Source organism: Fukomys damarensis, unplaced genomic scaffold (genome assembly GCF_012274545.1).
Source record: "Fukomys damarensis isolate Sample0158 unplaced genomic scaffold, DMR_v1.0_HiC HiC_scaffold_16, whole genome shotgun sequence".
NCBI lineage: Eukaryota > Metazoa > Chordata > Mammalia > Rodentia > Bathyergidae > Fukomys > Fukomys damarensis.
Window position 1 is genome coordinate 44,231,613 of NW_022900928.1, and position 17,873 is coordinate 44,249,485.

The window sequence follows — 17,873 nt, forward strand, 5'->3', positions numbered from 1 at the left end:
ATAAAATATATTTATTGTATTTATACTCATATTTTTTTCAGAGAATTTTATATTCTTTTTTTTTGTACTGGGGATCTAAGGCAGCGGAACCGCTGAGCTAAATCCCCGGCCCCTGAATTTTATATTCTTCATCCAAGTGTTTAATTCATTCATAATATAATTCAATATAAAATTCAAATTTGTCATTTGAATGAGATATAAAATAGGAGCCCAATTTAATTTTCATGTAAACGTTAACCTCAGTTTATCGAATTTTTCCTCACAACTTCCTATTGGATTCTGTATGAGACTGAATTAAGTTTACGTGTTAACTTTGAAAGATTTGGCATTTCTTTTATAATAAATATTCCATCTAAGAATGTGACAGGGCTTTCTATTTCTTCATATCTTATGTTTTTCAAGACGATCTTATACTTTTAAGTTGTGTGCCTTTCTTCTTAACTTCATTCCCAGGTATTTTAAAATTCCTGTTACTGTTATGAATAGAATACCTTCCTTTTTTAATGTCTAGGAATTTACTGCTAATATAGAAAAATCAAGATTATTAATTCTAATAGGACTTTTACTAGAGGTATGTAGGTATTTAGGTTTCTTGAGATAGCTAACCATAGCAACAAAATAGCTTTATCTCCTCTACTTTTCATAGCAGTTATTTTTGTCATATTTCACTTTCCAAAGTCTCCAAGAAAATATTAAAGAATAATAGTGTTTGCAGGCAGACTTTCTAGTTTCTGATTTGCAATGCCATAGTTTCAGTTTTGCTTAGTATAGCATTTGTTCTTGATTTATGAGCTTTATTGTATCACTCTATTCCTATTCTGCTTGAAGTTTATCAAGAATTGCTATTAATTTTTATCAAATGCCTTTTCAGCACAGCTGACTTGTAGGTTATGTCCTATTATTTGTGTAATAGACTATGTTAATAGGCTATGGTTAATACCTTTCCTGCTATGGATTGAAATTTGAATTCCAGGAATAAATCTTCTTAGTCACTGTGTTAGTTTAATAGAGCTGCCCTAACAAAGTACTACAACTTAGGTGGCTTAAAATAATAGGAATCTTTTGTTTTGCAGTTCTGGAGATTTGGGAGTCCAAAAACAAAAAATCATCAGTGAGGTGACCCTCTGAAATCTACAAGGGAAATTCTTTCTTGTCTTTTCCTAGTGTCTGGCGGTTTGCTGGCAGCCTGGGCTGCTGGCTTCCTGTGTTGTAGATGCATCACTGCAATCCTGGCTTTACACTGTGCTCCTATCTTCTTGGCTCTTTTCCTGCATCTTCACACAGGCATCTTCTGTGTTTCTTCATCGTGTCTTTTCTCCTCACATGTCTGTTTCTGTATTTAAATTTCCCTTTTTTACAGGCTACTAGTCATATTGGAATAGGGCCCCTCTAAAGTCTTCATATTAGCTTCATTACCTCTGTAAGACCCTGTTTGTACATTTAGCTCATGTTCTTTTGGATAGGGGTTAGGACTTGACCAAATGATTTTCAGGGGGACACAATTCAACCTGTAATAGTCAAACTCTAGTAATTTTGATATATTACTGGATTTTATATTGTAATGTTTTACATAGAAATTAAGATCTGTATGTATAAATGAGACTTGTAATATAGTTCTTTCTTTTTCTACTTTTTTTAAAGTTATGCTGCTATTTACTTGTAACTTGGAAGTATTCTATCTTTATGCATGGTCTGGAATATTTTACTATTAGAATTATCAGTGCTTTGAAAAAAGAACTTAACTTAAAAACCATCGGGCCAGATCTTCACTTATTTTTTCTTTTAGGATACTTAGTACATTCAAATTTCATTACTTCTTTGATCATTTTGCTAATTGGTATATTTTTAGGATATCTTTCCCCATTTCAGTTTGTTTCCTTGTTACCAAAGGTAGTAATAGCCTACAGTTATTTTATCTCTTTTATATTCTGTTTTTGTGTTTCCTTTCTTATTTCTAATCTTATATAATTGAACACATAAAGATTTTTTTGTTTGTTTTAGTTTTGGCCCACAAGTTATTTTATTAATATTTAAAATATTAGCTTTTGGATTTATTATTCTTCATCCATTTATTTTTTAGTTTTTATCAATTGTTCTTTTCCTGGTTTGTTTTATCCTGTTGCAATTTTTCTAATTTCTTAAAATGAAGAAAACTCTTCTATCTGTTGCATTAAAATGCCGTGAGTAACCTGGCATGGTAGCACACACCTGTAATCCCAGCATTTAGGAGGCCGAGGCTGGAGAATCAACAAGAGTTTGAGGCCAGACTGGGCTAAAAAGTGATTTCAAAGCCAGCTTGAACTACATAATGAGAACCTGTCTCCAAAAAACAACAACAAAATTTACTAAGATCCCATGAGTAGAAGAAATTCCCATTTTTACATAATTACTTCTGAAATAATGGGAATAGATAAATAAACATAGAATTAAATAATTGGTGCTGAAATTTTACCTCTGGAAATCAGAAACAAAATATTTTCATCATTACTTTAAGCTCTCTAACGTGGTATTTGGATAGTATTAAAATATTTTAATTAGTTTCCTTTCTAAACAAGGAAATTACTGATTTTAAATTGGTAATATCTAATTAAATATAGCTTTGAGAATTTTTATGTATGACTAACTATAAAACTCCCTGTTCATTTTTATTTAGGGGGAGAAAGTTTACCAAAGTGGTAGGAACAGTTGTGCTGCACCTAATTACCACCAGTGCACACAGTGAGCTTCAAAGCTCCAGTTTTCCTGGCTCTTGGTAATGTAGTTACAGAAGTAACAGAGCCAACAAGATATTCTTGGCTTAGAAGCAGGTGTTTTCCATAGATTGTGTTGAAACTTGACAGCACAGAAAAATGCAGGAAGTTTTTTTTGTTTTTGTTTTTTAATATCTTTCCTAAGGGAGCTAACAAAGAATTAAGTTTATCTGACAGGTTTTTTTATTCCATATTTACTTAGTCCTATATTTATTGTTTTCATTTTTTAAAAGTTGTAATAAAACTTGATTTTATCAGAACTCAAATGTATGGTAATTTTCAGGAAAACTTACTTGCTTTTTACTGTTCATAAATTTAACTAAATAAAATGATAATATCCTCATGATGATTAAAACATCCATTTACACACTGAAAACTAAAATTACTAACCATAAAACATAGCTAAAGCCTATCTTTCTGTAGAAATATTTTTCTATGCTAATTATTATTAAATATATATAACTAAAAAGAAAAAATGTACATGCAAAATGCACTTATTCAGATATTTCAATGATTCAATTGGCCTAATCCTAGTCTTTCCAAGTAAATAATCACAAGGAAGTTTTGCCATTTCAAGAACAAAGAAATGAATAAAACTATTGGACTTGAAAAATTTTTGAAAGAAACAAGAATTGTTTAATAGGCCTGCATAAAAAACTCATCAGAAATACAGAAGTTGGCTAAGAGTATAGTTCAGCAATAAAGCATTTACTTAGCATGCATAACATGAGGTTCTGAGTTTAATCTTCTGAACTGCAAAAAAAGAAAAATACAGAAAGAAAATTAATGGTAGGTTTAATTATGTATTTGCATATGATAATCATCTAATGAAGATATATTTCATAAATCACTAGAAAAGTATTCAAGAAAAAAAACGTGAAATAAGAAAGTCCCTAAAAAGCTTGTTATATAAAAAAAAAAGGAATATGCTCTTAAATATGAAATGTGTAGATACATCACTTGTCTTAATTCTTTCAGGTCATGATTATAATACTTATTTAATTATGCTACATTTAGAAAATTGCAGGGTTTTAAAACATCATCACTATCATTCTTAATTACTTTAAAGCAATAATAGGCCAAAAATAGTCATAAATAAATCTAATTTTTTTAACTCATGGATACAATTTTAACTAAACAGCAGGCCATTAAGAATTATATATTGTGACTCATAGATGTCTTATTTGGAGTAAATTTTTAAATGTTATTCAAAGATAAGATTCTGGTTGACCTTTTTCAACCAGATCTGCCCATGTGAATTTTTTCATTTTGGAGGGCAAAATTTTATAAAACTGTACCTTTTTTATATTTATAGCAAATCTACTCTAATTTTAGAATAAGTAATCCTTTCTCTCTTAAAACAAAACAATGCTCTTTTATCTGCACGAATGTCTCAAAGAGTAAATATTGAGAATTCCTAAAGACAAATGCCTAACAAACAAGGAAATACTTGGAATGCCCACCTTTTCTAAAGAGCACCTTTATTATTAGTAAATTTATATAACCCATCCCATATTATTTTGTGGAAAAGAGTGCCCACCTGTAGTATTTTCAGTATCTAGTGTATATATTTCTCTGTATTTTTATCAGTATTGATATTAATGATAGCATATAAATAGTTTTCAAAATATTTTTTAAAATTTTTAGAAAATTTAAAATGATTGCATGTATTAGATGGCAGATCAAATGAATAACCTTTCATTTAGAAACTTCCACAAGTAGGCTCCAATATAGTAATTATAGTGTAAAGAATTTTGAACCATAGCTATTTGGAGGTTCACAAAAAGTTGTTTTAGAGGAGGGAAACAGGAAATAAAAAAGAATTGAAATGCATTATTTGCATGTACCAGTTCTCCATGATGAAAGTAATCATTAGGTATAAAAACATTTACTAATATTTTTTAATTTAAAAAACAAAATGATATTGCACTCATGGTGTGCTTTTCATGCTAAAATATTACCTTTCTGAAGTCAGACAACTATTGTTTAGTCAGAAGCTAATAAACATTCAAATCGTTGGACTCTGAGGACTATAAACAGCCATATAAATAATTTTTCATTGTGAGATTATAGCATATTTTTAAAACTTTTGAAAACTTCCTAGGAAATTCCTTAAAAGCATTTATTTGAAACATGCACAGAAATATCTATTACTCCAAATCTATCATTTTGTGATTTAAACATTTTATTTTCTATTCTGATGATGCATTAAAATTGAGTACCAGATAGTAAAATTTTATTATCTAGCCACATTGCTCCAAACTCTGTAATACTGGCACGGTGTCAACTGTAAGGTCATTAGGATGGAGTAGTCCAGAATCAAACATAAGTCTATATGGATTTAGTATAAAATTGGTTGCCTCATCCAGTAGCAGAGAATTGATGTTTTAATCAATATGTGATTTCGATATTAGAATAAATTATTTTTATTCTCATCTCTCATTCTAGCAAAAATAAATTCCAAATAAATAATTTAATTTATATAATAAAATTATAAGACAAATAGAAGAAAGTACAGAAAAGCAAAGCAATAGCAAAAGAACAACATTGATAGACTTAAATTTTAAAACTGATAAACCTTTAGCCAAGCTTATCAAAAAACGGAAAGAAAAGGCTCAAATCTATGCAATTAGAAATGAAAACAGTGAAGTCTTAACAGATCCAGCAGAAATCCAGAGCTCATCAATACCTACTTTGAGAACCTGTACTCCAATAAAATGGAAAACACAGAAGAAATGGACACATTTCTAGATATATATATGAATTACCGGAGTTGAAAGAAGATATAAAAATTTTAACATCACAGTTACAATCAGTGAAATTGAAAATGTAATTAAAAATTTACAGACAAAGAAAAGCCATGTCCTGCTGGATTCACTGCTGAATTCTACAAAAAATTTAAAGAAGAATTACTGCCAATACTCTTTAAACTTTTCAATGTAATTGAAAGGGAAGCAGTACTTCCAAATTCATTCCTGGAAGCAAGTGTTACTTTGATTCCAAAACCAGGGAAAGATCCAACAAAAAAGAACTACAGGCCAATCTCTCTAATGAACATAGATACAAAAATCCTCAATAAGATATTGGCAAACAGAATATAGAGGGTAATCAAAAAGATCATACACCCTGACCAAGTTGGATTTATCCCAGGGATGCAAGGATGGTTCAACATATGTAAATCAATAAATGCAATACACTACATTAACAGAGTGAAGGACAAAAAGCACAATCTCTATAGATGTAGAAAAAGCATTTCACAAAATTCAACACAAATTCATGATGAAAACCCTACAGAAAACTGGAAAAGATGGTCTTTATCTCAACTTGGTAAAGGCTGTCCATGAAAAATTAACAGCCAACATTATACTAAATTGTCAAAAACTGAAAACCTTCATGTGAAAATCAAGAACAAGACAAGGGTGTCCACCATCACCACTCCTGTTCAGTATAGTTTTGGAACAGCAGTTAGACAAGAGAAAGAAAGAAAAGCAATAAAGATAGGAAATGAAGTTAAACTGTCATTATTTGCTGAAAATATGATATTCTACCTAGAAGACCCAAAAAACTCCACCAAAAGACTTCTAGACTGAATCGACAGATTCATTAAGAGTAGCTGGGTACAAGGTAAAAGCTCAAAAATCAATTGCCTTCTTGTACACAAATAACAAATTCATTGAGAGAGAAATTAGGGAAACAGTTCCTTTCACAATAGCACCCCAAAAATTAAATATCTAGGAATCAATCTAACAAAGACAGCAAAAGACCTTTCTATATTGAGAACCTTAACACTCTGAAAAAGTGACTGAAGAGGATATTAGAAAAGAGAAAGATATTTCTTATTCCTGGGTAGGAAGAACCAATTTAGTGAAAATGGTCATGCTTTCAAAACTGCTATATAGGTTCAATGAAATCCCAACAGTATATTTCACAGAACTAGAGAAAACAATCCAAAAATTCATTTGGAACCAGAAGAGAGAATATCAAAAGCAATTCTAGGCAACAGATATATGGCAGGGAGTATCACAATCCCCACCTTGAACTATACTACAAAGCCACTGTGTTAAAACAGAATGGTTCTGGCAAAGAAACAGACTCAAGGATCAGTGGAATAGAATAGAAGATATAGAAACAATAGCAGACATGCTCAGCTACCTCATCCTTGACAAAGGAGCCAACCATCATCACTGGAGGAAAGATAGCTTCTTTAATGAACAGTGTTGGAAAAACTGGATTTCATCTGGCCAAAGATTAACTGGATCTCTATCTTTCTCCGTGAACTAAACTAAAATTGAAGTGGATTGAAGATCTAAATGTTAACACAGAAACACTAAACTTGTTGGAAGATAAGCTAGGTAGAACTCTTGAAGACATTGGCATAGGAAAAGACTTTATGAACAAATCCTCAGTAGCACAGGAACTAACACAAAGAATCAACAACTGGGATCTCATCTTTTTTAAAATCTTCAGCACAGCAAGAGAAACCACCAATCAAGCTGAAAGACAACCTACAATATGGGAAAAATTTTTTACCATCTGCTCCTCACACAAAGATCTACTATCTAGAATATATAAAGAACTCAAATATTTCAAGCTCCCCAAATATAAAGGTCCAATTCAAAAATGGTCATCTGAAATGAACAGACATTTCTCAAAAAAGTAAAAGCAGCAAATAAATATATGAAAAAATATTCAATATCACTGGTCATTCGAGAGATGCAGATGAAAACAACACTGAGATCCCACCTCACCACAGAAAGAATGGCTGCTATCCAGATATAAACAAATAACAAATTTTGGCAGGGCTGTGGGGAGAAAGGAACCCTTTTTCATTGTTGGTGGGAGTGCAGACTGCTGCAACCACTGTGGAAATCAATATGGAGATACCTTAAACAAGTAGGATTGGAAGTCCCATTTGACCCAGCTATTCCCCTGCCAGGTGTCTTCCCAAAAGAATTAAAAGAATCATACCACAGTGATATATGCACATCTATGTTTATAGTAGCACAATTTGTACTAGGTAAAACTTGGAAACAACCCAATTGCCCATCAACTTGAGACTGGATAAAGTGTGTTTTTTTTAAATAAAATGGAATACTACTCAGCCATAAATAATGAGAAATTAGAGATATTTATAGGTAAATGGATGCACTTTGAGGACATACTCTTAAGAGAAATTAACAGGACACACGTGTAAATAACATATAATTTCTCTGGTGTGATAGACTAAAAGTGTAAATAAGGGTCAAATGCATAATTGATATTTTGTAATAGGAAGAAAAGATCTAAAGGTATTGGGCAAATGAGAGGGATGGGGAAAGGTAAAAAGGGAAGAGAAAGGAGAAAAGAAAAAAATGGAAACAAAGTATTTGTAAATAGGGAAGGATGGAGGGGGGAAGGGAGTCTCTGGGAATGGGGGGAAAAAAGTACCAAGACATATCATGTAAAGGTACAAGATCCTAATGATGAATGTAACTATCTAAAATACACCAATAAAAATATTAAATAAATAAATTTAAAAAACAAAAACAATTCTAGATATACTAAAATTAAAACTTAAAATCACATGAAAATATACTTTCATTCAACCAAAATATTACTATCCCTAATGTTGAAAATGTTAAAGAATTACTATCCCTAATAGAGAAATTAGCAAAGAATACAAATACATAATCGATACAATAAAATTGTAAAAAATATGAAAATATGCTCAACTAATAAATTACTATTTCATGACATTACAATTTAACAAAAATAGTAATATTAAGTTATTATAAGTGATAAAATGGGCTTTTTAATACATTATTGGTGGGACTTTATGAGACTGGAAATTATGAGATTTATGGGGGGAAAATTTTGGGGCTTCAAAAAACATTTCTATAATTTATTCTTATAGTCTCAGTCCTTGGAATCTACCTAAAGAAATATAGATCAAGATTTGTGTATAAGGAAATCAACACAAAGTTATTTATACTTTGGGATGACTAAATAAATTTACTTACACCTCTTCAATGTAGTTATTAAAATCTTATTTTTTAGGTATATGCAAGTGTTCAGGAGGAAAAAGTTTCCAAAAATTTATTGCATTTTTACATTATAATTTTGTACTTATAATTTTATATATATCCTATTTATATTTGATGTTGACTATATTGTATTTCTTATGAATATTTATATATTGATTATAATTTTATAAATATATAATTATATTCACATTTACTGCATTTGTTAGTGATAGAAAAAACTAATGAATATTAATAGCAGTTATCACTGAGTAGTGGTAGTATGGAACATTTATTTTGTTCTTAATATTCCCTATTTTCTATAATCATGAATTATTTTAATCAGAAAAATCATTTTTAAATTGAAATGTGTTTCCATTATTAATCAACACGAACAGGTATACCTTTTAAACACTTACAAAAGACTTCTTAATCTGACTAGTTTGTGGTAGAGAAGAGTAAACATTTTCTGTATTGAAATGGGCACTATTATATGCATTATTTTATATATTGTGAGAAAGAAGAGGGAAGGGAAGGATCAAGATGTAAGCAAAATAGAACCACTTCACTTGGCTCAGACAGAAGGGCCTTCCCATCACATGTATCCAAACACACAGAAAATACTCATCCCTTACAAAAGTCAATTTATTCAATGATAATTTATTTTATTCTCTAGAGTATGGACATCACTAACAGGGCACATTCAAGGCATACATCTATTAGCAAACTGGAATATGAGAATGAAAAGCTCCGAAGTGATCTTGCAAAACTTTATGTCAATGGAAAATCAGCATGGCCTTATCAGAATACCCATGAAGAAACAGAAAGATGTGCCTATCAAAGCCAAATAAAAATGGAAAAAAATGAAGACAGGTATGTTAGCTCCATTATGTTTAAAAACATTTAATTGAAATTTAAGTAATTCAAATTATAACTTTATGTGTTCTCTTCAGTTGTCTAAAATTCATTTAGTAATGATAAGTGCTCATTTTATAAGAAATTTGTGTTATTAGTAGTTTTCAGGATAGAACTTTGAGGTGGGCGGAGTGTTATGGGAGATTTTAGTTTGTTAGGCACTTCAAACCATTCTTCAAGCTGTGATATACAGATATACAAATAAATAATCTTACTTTTTACATCATGGGAACAGAGAAAACTAGAATTTATTTATTAGGTATTTTGTTCATACAAAACAAAAAAATACAGGAAGATCTCACTTCTGACTTACCTTCAGTAATGTATATGACTATATATGTACATTCTAGCCATGGTGACAAACGAGTGGTCATTTCACAGAGGGAATCTATGCATGTATGTGAGAGGTTTTCTCTGAGTGAAGAGTATAAGGAAAACCACTATCTATTGTCCATTTTATGAGTATACTTTTTTTAATGTCTTAGTTTAAAATCTAAGAAAATACATTAGCCACAAAAAATAGGCCCATAGATTCAATTGTAATAAAATATTTATGAAACCAGAACCATCTACAAAGGCCTATTACTGTTTTCTCAAAGTTGGAAAATTCTCAGCAAGATGTATGTTTGTTTTTTTATAGGATTTCTTAGAGCCCTTACTATGCTAATTTACAATGTGAGTTTCCAAGAAAAGCTATGGTATGCAGCATTCCCAAACTTATTTGATATCACAGTTATTAACCTTCCATGGCCTTCAGAGTAGTTGAGTTTATAAATCCAGACTCAACTTCAATACAACTTTTCTATCAGAAGCTCATGATACTTATCATGAAAAACCTTACATATTGTTTTTATATAACAGAATATCCACAGCCATGGGAAATTTGCTTAACTTTTGTTACCCTTAAATTCCCATTTAACAAATTGGGATAATAATTTATAGAGTTTTGTAAGGATTACAAGAGATAACCCATGTATAACATAGTTCCATAAATATTAGCTGTTATTGCTAATAAAATTATAAATATTCATAAGAATAGCACTTCTCTAACTCACAGTACCTAAAATATGTATTTTTGTTGAATAGCTAATAGGTAGATCCAGCAATTTTTTTATTTTTATTTTTTGGTACTGGGGATCAAACTTGGGTCCTTGTGCTGCAAGGCAGGTGGCGGAACCACTGAGCTAAATCCCTGGCCCATAAATAAACTTATACTTTTTTTTTTCGGTACCAGGGATAGAACTCCAGTCCTTCTGCTTTCGAGGCAGGCAGTGGCACCACTAAGCTACATCCCTGGCCCTATTCTCTGGCATTTCTTCAAAGATAGTCCTGTGCTTTCAGAAGTGATACCAGGCTTATTTTAGTAACTAAGCATACCCAGTCTACAGGAGATAAATCCAAAGTCTGTGGGACATATTAAAAAACATGTCTGTTCAACATTCTTGAAAGTATAGAGCACTCTATCCTCTCAACTTCATCCCTGTGTGTTTTAGAAGGGTAGATTATAGTCTGCTACGTGAAACAACAACCATTCAAAAGCACTAGATTAATAACCTTTAGGTCATCTAAGGGCAGCAGAGATGGGAGGTGAAGGCACTGCAATGGAGTGCTGTGGTGTGCTGCAGTCAGGTCGTTGCAGTGGTGATAGCCCAGTATGAAGCTAGTCGGGAGGATAAAAGAGGCCTTTGGACCACAGCCATATACTAGTTCTCTGGTGAATATGCTTACATTAATTGGCTAGCATAAAAGAAAATCTATCCAAAGGGGTCATTCTTGATTTGGGTGCAAGACATTTTTTTTCTGATATACAATAAATGTTTTACAGAGTGTTTCACAAAGTGCAGTTTTCTTTAGGTCAAATCACAATTCCCATGTAAGGGAAAGATAGGTCCAGAAAGATACTTCCTGTATATGGCAACCATCATGGCTCAGTACTGAGCACCACTGGGTGCAGAGCAATGTAGCCTTGTACTTGCCTGCAGAAGTAACTGAAAGCCTTAGATGAAGGTACCAGATGTTATTTAAACAAAAAGCAGTTACTCTGCCTTTTATTATTTTTTCAAAGTATTTTTCTTGTTTCTATTGCCCCTTTTTGTCGGGCAGTACAGAGTATGTTAAAAGTGCCTAACAAAAACAAGATAGTAGGGGACACAGAAAGCAACATAAGAGGTAAAATGCTCAGCAGGAGATTGTCTTAATAAGCAGCTTAGACGGACTATTCCTGCTGCAAAGCCTTGTGTCCTGCCAGTTGCATTTGTTGAAAGTTTCATTAAATTTGTTTTAATGTGTCCTCTGATTTCAGTGTTCTCCAATGACCTGGTTTTTAAAAGAAATAGCATTTCAAATGTTCTGAATAAATTATTACCACATAAAACCCACTATGGGGAAAAGTTGTTGAAATGCAAGGACACTGTGAACTCAGCAGAGGAGAACTGTAAAGCTTATACCTCTCTATTAATTTTACCAAGTCAAAATGGCATCTTTTTCTCTTCACAGCACAGCTTAGTGAAGTCAAACAGTAAATGTTGTGAGTGTGTGATAGGCATAAATTAATCCAAATACACAAATATTTTTTACCTATCAATGGCTAATGCATTTAGGTCTCATCAAACTATTTTAGAAAGGAAAACCATTTTAGATAAAGGTATATGAAGTAATGCTCCACAAAATTTAAAAGTCTGTATTCTAAAGAATTTTTTGTTTTAACTAAGGAAGGTTTATAGTACATTATTTAAGTAATATTTTATTCACTCTATTCAATTTTTTTGTTTTTCATTCTTTTTGAAGTGATAAGTTTTTAACATTCACTCACTTAATATGTTTACTATATTCCAGAGCACCTATTTTCTAATGAGAGAGTTATGTGGCACTTTAAAAAGTTACAAAAATGCAATTGAATTTTGCTAGGATATTTTGAGTGTTGCCTTAAAAGTTAGAGTTGTGGCTGGGCGTGGTGGCTCACACCTATAATCCCAGCACTCGGGAGGCTGAGGCAAGAGGATTGTTGGGAGTTTGAGACCAGCATGAGCTACATAGTGAGTTCCAGGTCAGTCTCAACTACATAGTGAGACCCTGTCTCAAAAAACCAAAAAAAAAAAAGTTAGAGTTGTGAAGCTTCTGGATAGTTTAGAAGCTAATTTGAAGTACGGCATCCAGAATTATTAGGATGTAGATAATTTTAATGGTAAATTGATTTTTAAATAAATTGAGTTTGTATATGAAAGACAAACTTAAAAGTGAATTTATGGGCGTCATCGCCCCGGCTTGGCCTCAGAGCCTTCTCTGCTGTGCGGCCCAGCCCAATCTGTGGGCCTCCTCTGGAGCCATGCATTTTCCAGCGGGTGCCACTGATTGGCCTCAGCACAGCACAAGGCAGGTGGGTTTTGCATCATCGCCCTGGCTTGGATTCAGAGCCCTCTCTGCTGCGTGGCTGCCTGATCTACGGGCCTCCTCTGGAGCCATGCCATTTCCAGCAGGTGCCACTGATTGGCTCTGACACAGTGCCAGGAGAGTAGCTGCACAGACGCTGCTGAGCACTATCGTGCTGCGCCCCCCCCATTAGATCCCCTGATTGAGCCAGTCCTTGGATGCAGTCTGCAGAGGCATGGTGGGCTATAAAGGGTGGTGATTGATCCTATTAGGTTCCTGATTGTATCAATAGGGATAATGGATAGGGATTGATTTGAGGAGTTGTTTTCTCAATTATGAAAATGAGAATGTCTATAAGTCATTAGAAAAGCAAAGGCTGAGACGCAACGATATCAGGAAGATTTAATGACCCATAGATTGAATCAAGGGCAACCCAACAGCAAAAATAAAGATGAGAAAACACTTAAGCAAGCCACAAAGACAGACTTCCAGTCCACCAATGGCAAACAGTAGGTCAAAGGAGGATGAAAAATCAGATAGTGAACCTCCAGAGCACTCAGAACTCACAGCACAGGAAGTAAAAAAAGTGATCAATCAAGCTCTAGAAAAATTCAAAACAGAAATTATTTCCCAGATAACCATAGAGATGGTGAGCAAAATGAAAGACATAATTTGAGACTCCAGAACAGAAACTGACAAAAAAGTAGATGAGCTTAGGAACATAACAGAAACCATGAAGGCCCAGAATACAAAAGAAATGGAAACAATAAACACCCAACATAGGAAAGAAATGGAATCAAACAGATTCAGATATCCAGGAGATTAAAAACTCTATTGAAAGTGTACACAACAGAATAAAAGATTGCAAAGATAGAATCTCAGATATAGAAAATAGGATAGCAGACAGTGACCATGAAAAGAAAGATCTCTTAAAAACAGGGAGGATGAGAAATCAATCCAACAATTCCTAGATGATGCAAAGAATAACATAATACTGATAGGAATCCATGAAGTAACAGGAGAAAATGCAGATGACTTAAAAAAGCTGTTCAAAGAATTAATGACAGAAAACTTCCCAAACAGAGGGGAAGAATTAGACATACAGATAAGTGAGATGTATAGGACTCCAGCTAGCCACGATTAAAAAAAAACCTACACCTAGACATATAATAATCAAGATCCCAGAAACCCAACAGAAGAACAAAATACTACAAGCACTAAGAGAAAAAAAAAACAAAAAACAAATCACATACAAAGGAAATCACAGCACAAACCCTCAGGTCAAGGATAGCGTGGAGTGAGGTATTTCAAGTCCTAAAAGAAAACAACATACAACCAAGACTAATGTACCCTGCAAAACTCTCTTTCAAAATGGACAGAGAAATAAGATACTTCCATGACAAAGATCACTTGAGAAACTTCATGAGTACTAAACCAGCACTAGAAACAATTTTAAACAATATCCTAGAAAAAGACAATGAAGATCACAACACCAGGAGGCCCAACAGAGCAAATCAAATAGCCAAGGCAAGAAACTAAAAGGAGAGGACAGAAAATAAAGAGTCAACAAAAGGACAATAACATGACAATAATAAGTCAGTACATATCAGTTATAACTATCAATGTCAATGGTCTCAATTCACCAATCAAGAGAAATAGATTGGCAGACTGGATTAAGAAGCAAAAATCCAACAATATGTTGTATACAAGAAACACACCTAGTGCAAAAAGAAGCCCATACACTGAAAATGAAAGGATGGAAAACAATATAAAACTATAAAACTAATATTAAGTAACATGAAAAACCAAATAACCACTAAAACAATTGCAGTGGGGGATCTGAATACCCCACTATCAAAAATAGACAGATCATCTAGGCAAAAAATCAACAATGAAATACTAGAACTGAACCAAGCTTTTGAATGCATGGACTTATTAGACATCTATAGAGTGTTCCACCCCACAAAATCAGAATATACATTCTTTTCAGCTGCACATGGGTCATTCTCCAAGATAGATCACATACTAGCTCACAAAACACGTTTGAATAAATGCAAAAGAATTGAAATTATTCCCTGTATAGTATCAGATCACAGTGCAATAAAGCTGGAGATCAATAGCATAAGAAACCGTAGGAACTTCACAAACACAAGGAAATTGAACAACACTCTCCTGAACAGATCACAGAGGAAATCAAAGAAGAAATCAGACACTTTCTACATATAAATGAAAATGCCAATACAACATACAGGAATCTATGGGACACAATGAAAGCAGTTCTATGTGGAAAATTCATAGCACTGAATGCCCACATTAGGAAAACAAAGCAAGCTTAAATAAACAACCTAATGATGAATCTTATACTCCTAGAAAAACAAGAGCAAGAAAAACCCAAAGCTCAAACAAGAGAGGAAATTATAAAGATTACAGCAGAAATCAATGCAATGGAAACTAAGAAAATGATACAAAAAATAAAGGAATCAAAGAGTTGGTTTTTTGAAAGAATAAATAAAATTGATAAATCCTTAGCAAACCTTATCAAAAAAAGGAAAGAAAAGGCTCAGATTCGTGCAATCAGGAATGAAAAAGGCGAAGTCACAACAGATGCCACAGAAATCCAGAGGATAATTAATACATACTAGAGAACCCGTATGCTAATAAAATGGAAAACACAGAAGAAATGGACAGATTTCTAGATATTTATGAATTACCAAAGTTGAACGAAGAAGATAAAAACATTTTAAACACCCCAGTCACAATCAGTGAAATTGAAAATGTAATTAAAAACTTACCAACAAAGAAAAGCCCGGGTCCTGATGGATTCACTGCTGAATTTGACAAGACATTTAGAGAAGATCTACTGCCATTACTCTTCAGACTTTTCAATGAAATTGAAAGAGAAGCAATACTTCTAAATTCATTCCTGGAAGCAAATATCACTTTGATTCCCAAACCTGGGAAAGATGTAACTAAAAAAGAGAACTACAGGCCAGTCTCCTTAATGAATATAGATGCAAAAATCCTCAATAAGATACTAGCAAACAGAATACAGAGGATCATCAAGAAGATCATACATCCTGACTAAGTCAGATTTATTCCATGGATGCAAGGATGGTTCAACATATGTAAATCAATTAATGTAATATACTCTATTAACAAAGTCAAGGACAAGAACCACATGATCCTCTCGATAGATGCAGGAAAAAAAAGCACTTGACAAAATTCAACACGCATTCATGATAAAAGCTCTGCAAAAAATTGGAATAGATGGTATATGTCTAAACTTAATAAAGGCTATGGAAAAGCAACAGCCAACATCATATTAAATGGCCAAAAACTGAAAACCTTCACATTAAAATCAGGAACAAGACAAGGATGCCCACTATCACCACTCCTCTTCAATATCGTTCTGGAAACATTAGCCATAGCAATTGGACAAGAGAAGGAAATTAAAGCAATAAAGATAGGAAAGGAAGAAGTTAAACTGTCATTATTTGCTGATGATGTGATACTCTACATTGAAGACCCAAAAAACTCCACCAAAAGACTTCTCGACTTAATTGACACCTTTAGCAGAGTAGCTGGATACAAGGTCAACACCCCAAAATCAATAGCCTTCTTGTACACAAATAAAAGACTCACTGAGAAAGAAATTAGGGAAACAATTCCTTTCACAATAGCACCCAAAAAAATGAAGTATCTGGGAATCAATCTAACAAAAGTAGAAAAAGATCTCTACACTGAAAACTACAGCACTCTGAAAAAAAGAGATCGAGGAGGATGTAAGAAAATGGAAAGATCTCCCCTGCTTCTGGTTAGGAAGAATCAATGTAGTGAAAATGGCCATACTACCAAAACTGCTATACAGATTCAATGCAATACCAATTGAAATCCCAACACTGTACTTCACAGAACTAGAAAGAAGAATCCAAAAATTCATTTGGAACCATAAGAGACCTAGAATAGCAAAAGCCGTCCTAGGCAACAGACACATGGCAGCGGGTATAACAATTCCCAATTTGAAACTATGCTACAAAGCCACTGTGATAAAAACAGCATGGTACTGGCAAAGAAACAGACCTGAGGATCACAGTGGAACAGATTGGAAGACACCAAAACAACTCCAGATGCACTCAGCTGCCTCATCTTTGACAAAGGAGCTGAGCATCCCCACTGAAGGAAAGATGGCCTCTTTAATAAATGGTGTTGGAAAAACTGGATCTCAACCTGCCAAAGATTAAAACTAGACCCTTATCTCTCACCATGCACTAAATTAAAATCCAAGTGGATTAAAGATCTAAATATAAAAACGAAAACACTAAACTTGCTGGAAGATAAGAGGCAGAACTCTGGAAGATATTGGCATAGGAAAAGACTTTATGAACAAATCCTCAGTAGCATGGGAACTAGCAGAAAGAATCAACAACTGGGATCTCATCTTACTAAAAAGCTTCTGCACTGCAAAAGAAACCATCAACAGAACTAAGAGACAACTTACAATGTGGGAAAAAACTTTTACCAGCTGCTCCTCAGACAAAGGACTATTATCTAAAATATATAAAGAACTCAAAACAACCAGCACCCCCAAATATAAAGACCCAATTCTAAAATGGGCATCTGAAATGAACAGACATTTCTCAGACAAAGAAATAAAATCAGCAAGTAAATATATGAAAAAATGCTCCACATCACTGGTCATTCGAGAGATGCAGATGAAAACAACACTGAGATTCCACCTCACCCCACAAAGAATGGCTGCTATCAAGAAATCACACAATAAGAAATGTTGGCGTGGTTGTGGGGAGAAAGGAACCCTTCTCCATTGTTGGTGGGAGTGCAG

General features: G+C 33.2%; 1 protein-coding gene across 11 annotated transcripts in view; it reads left to right on the forward strand.

Moving 5' to 3' along the window:
* Deup1 (deuterosome assembly protein 1) overlaps positions 1–17,873 on the forward strand; it is a 120,479-nt gene that overhangs the window by 67,628 nt on the left and 34,978 nt on the right. For all 11 annotated transcript variants that reach the window (XM_010633689.3, XM_010633688.2, XM_010633691.2 and 8 more), the window contains one exon: positions 9,426–9,622. In XM_010633689.3, coding sequence (XP_010631991.1) covers positions 9,426–9,622 — 197 coding nt within the window. The remainder of the gene's footprint in view (positions 1–9,425; positions 9,623–17,873) is intronic.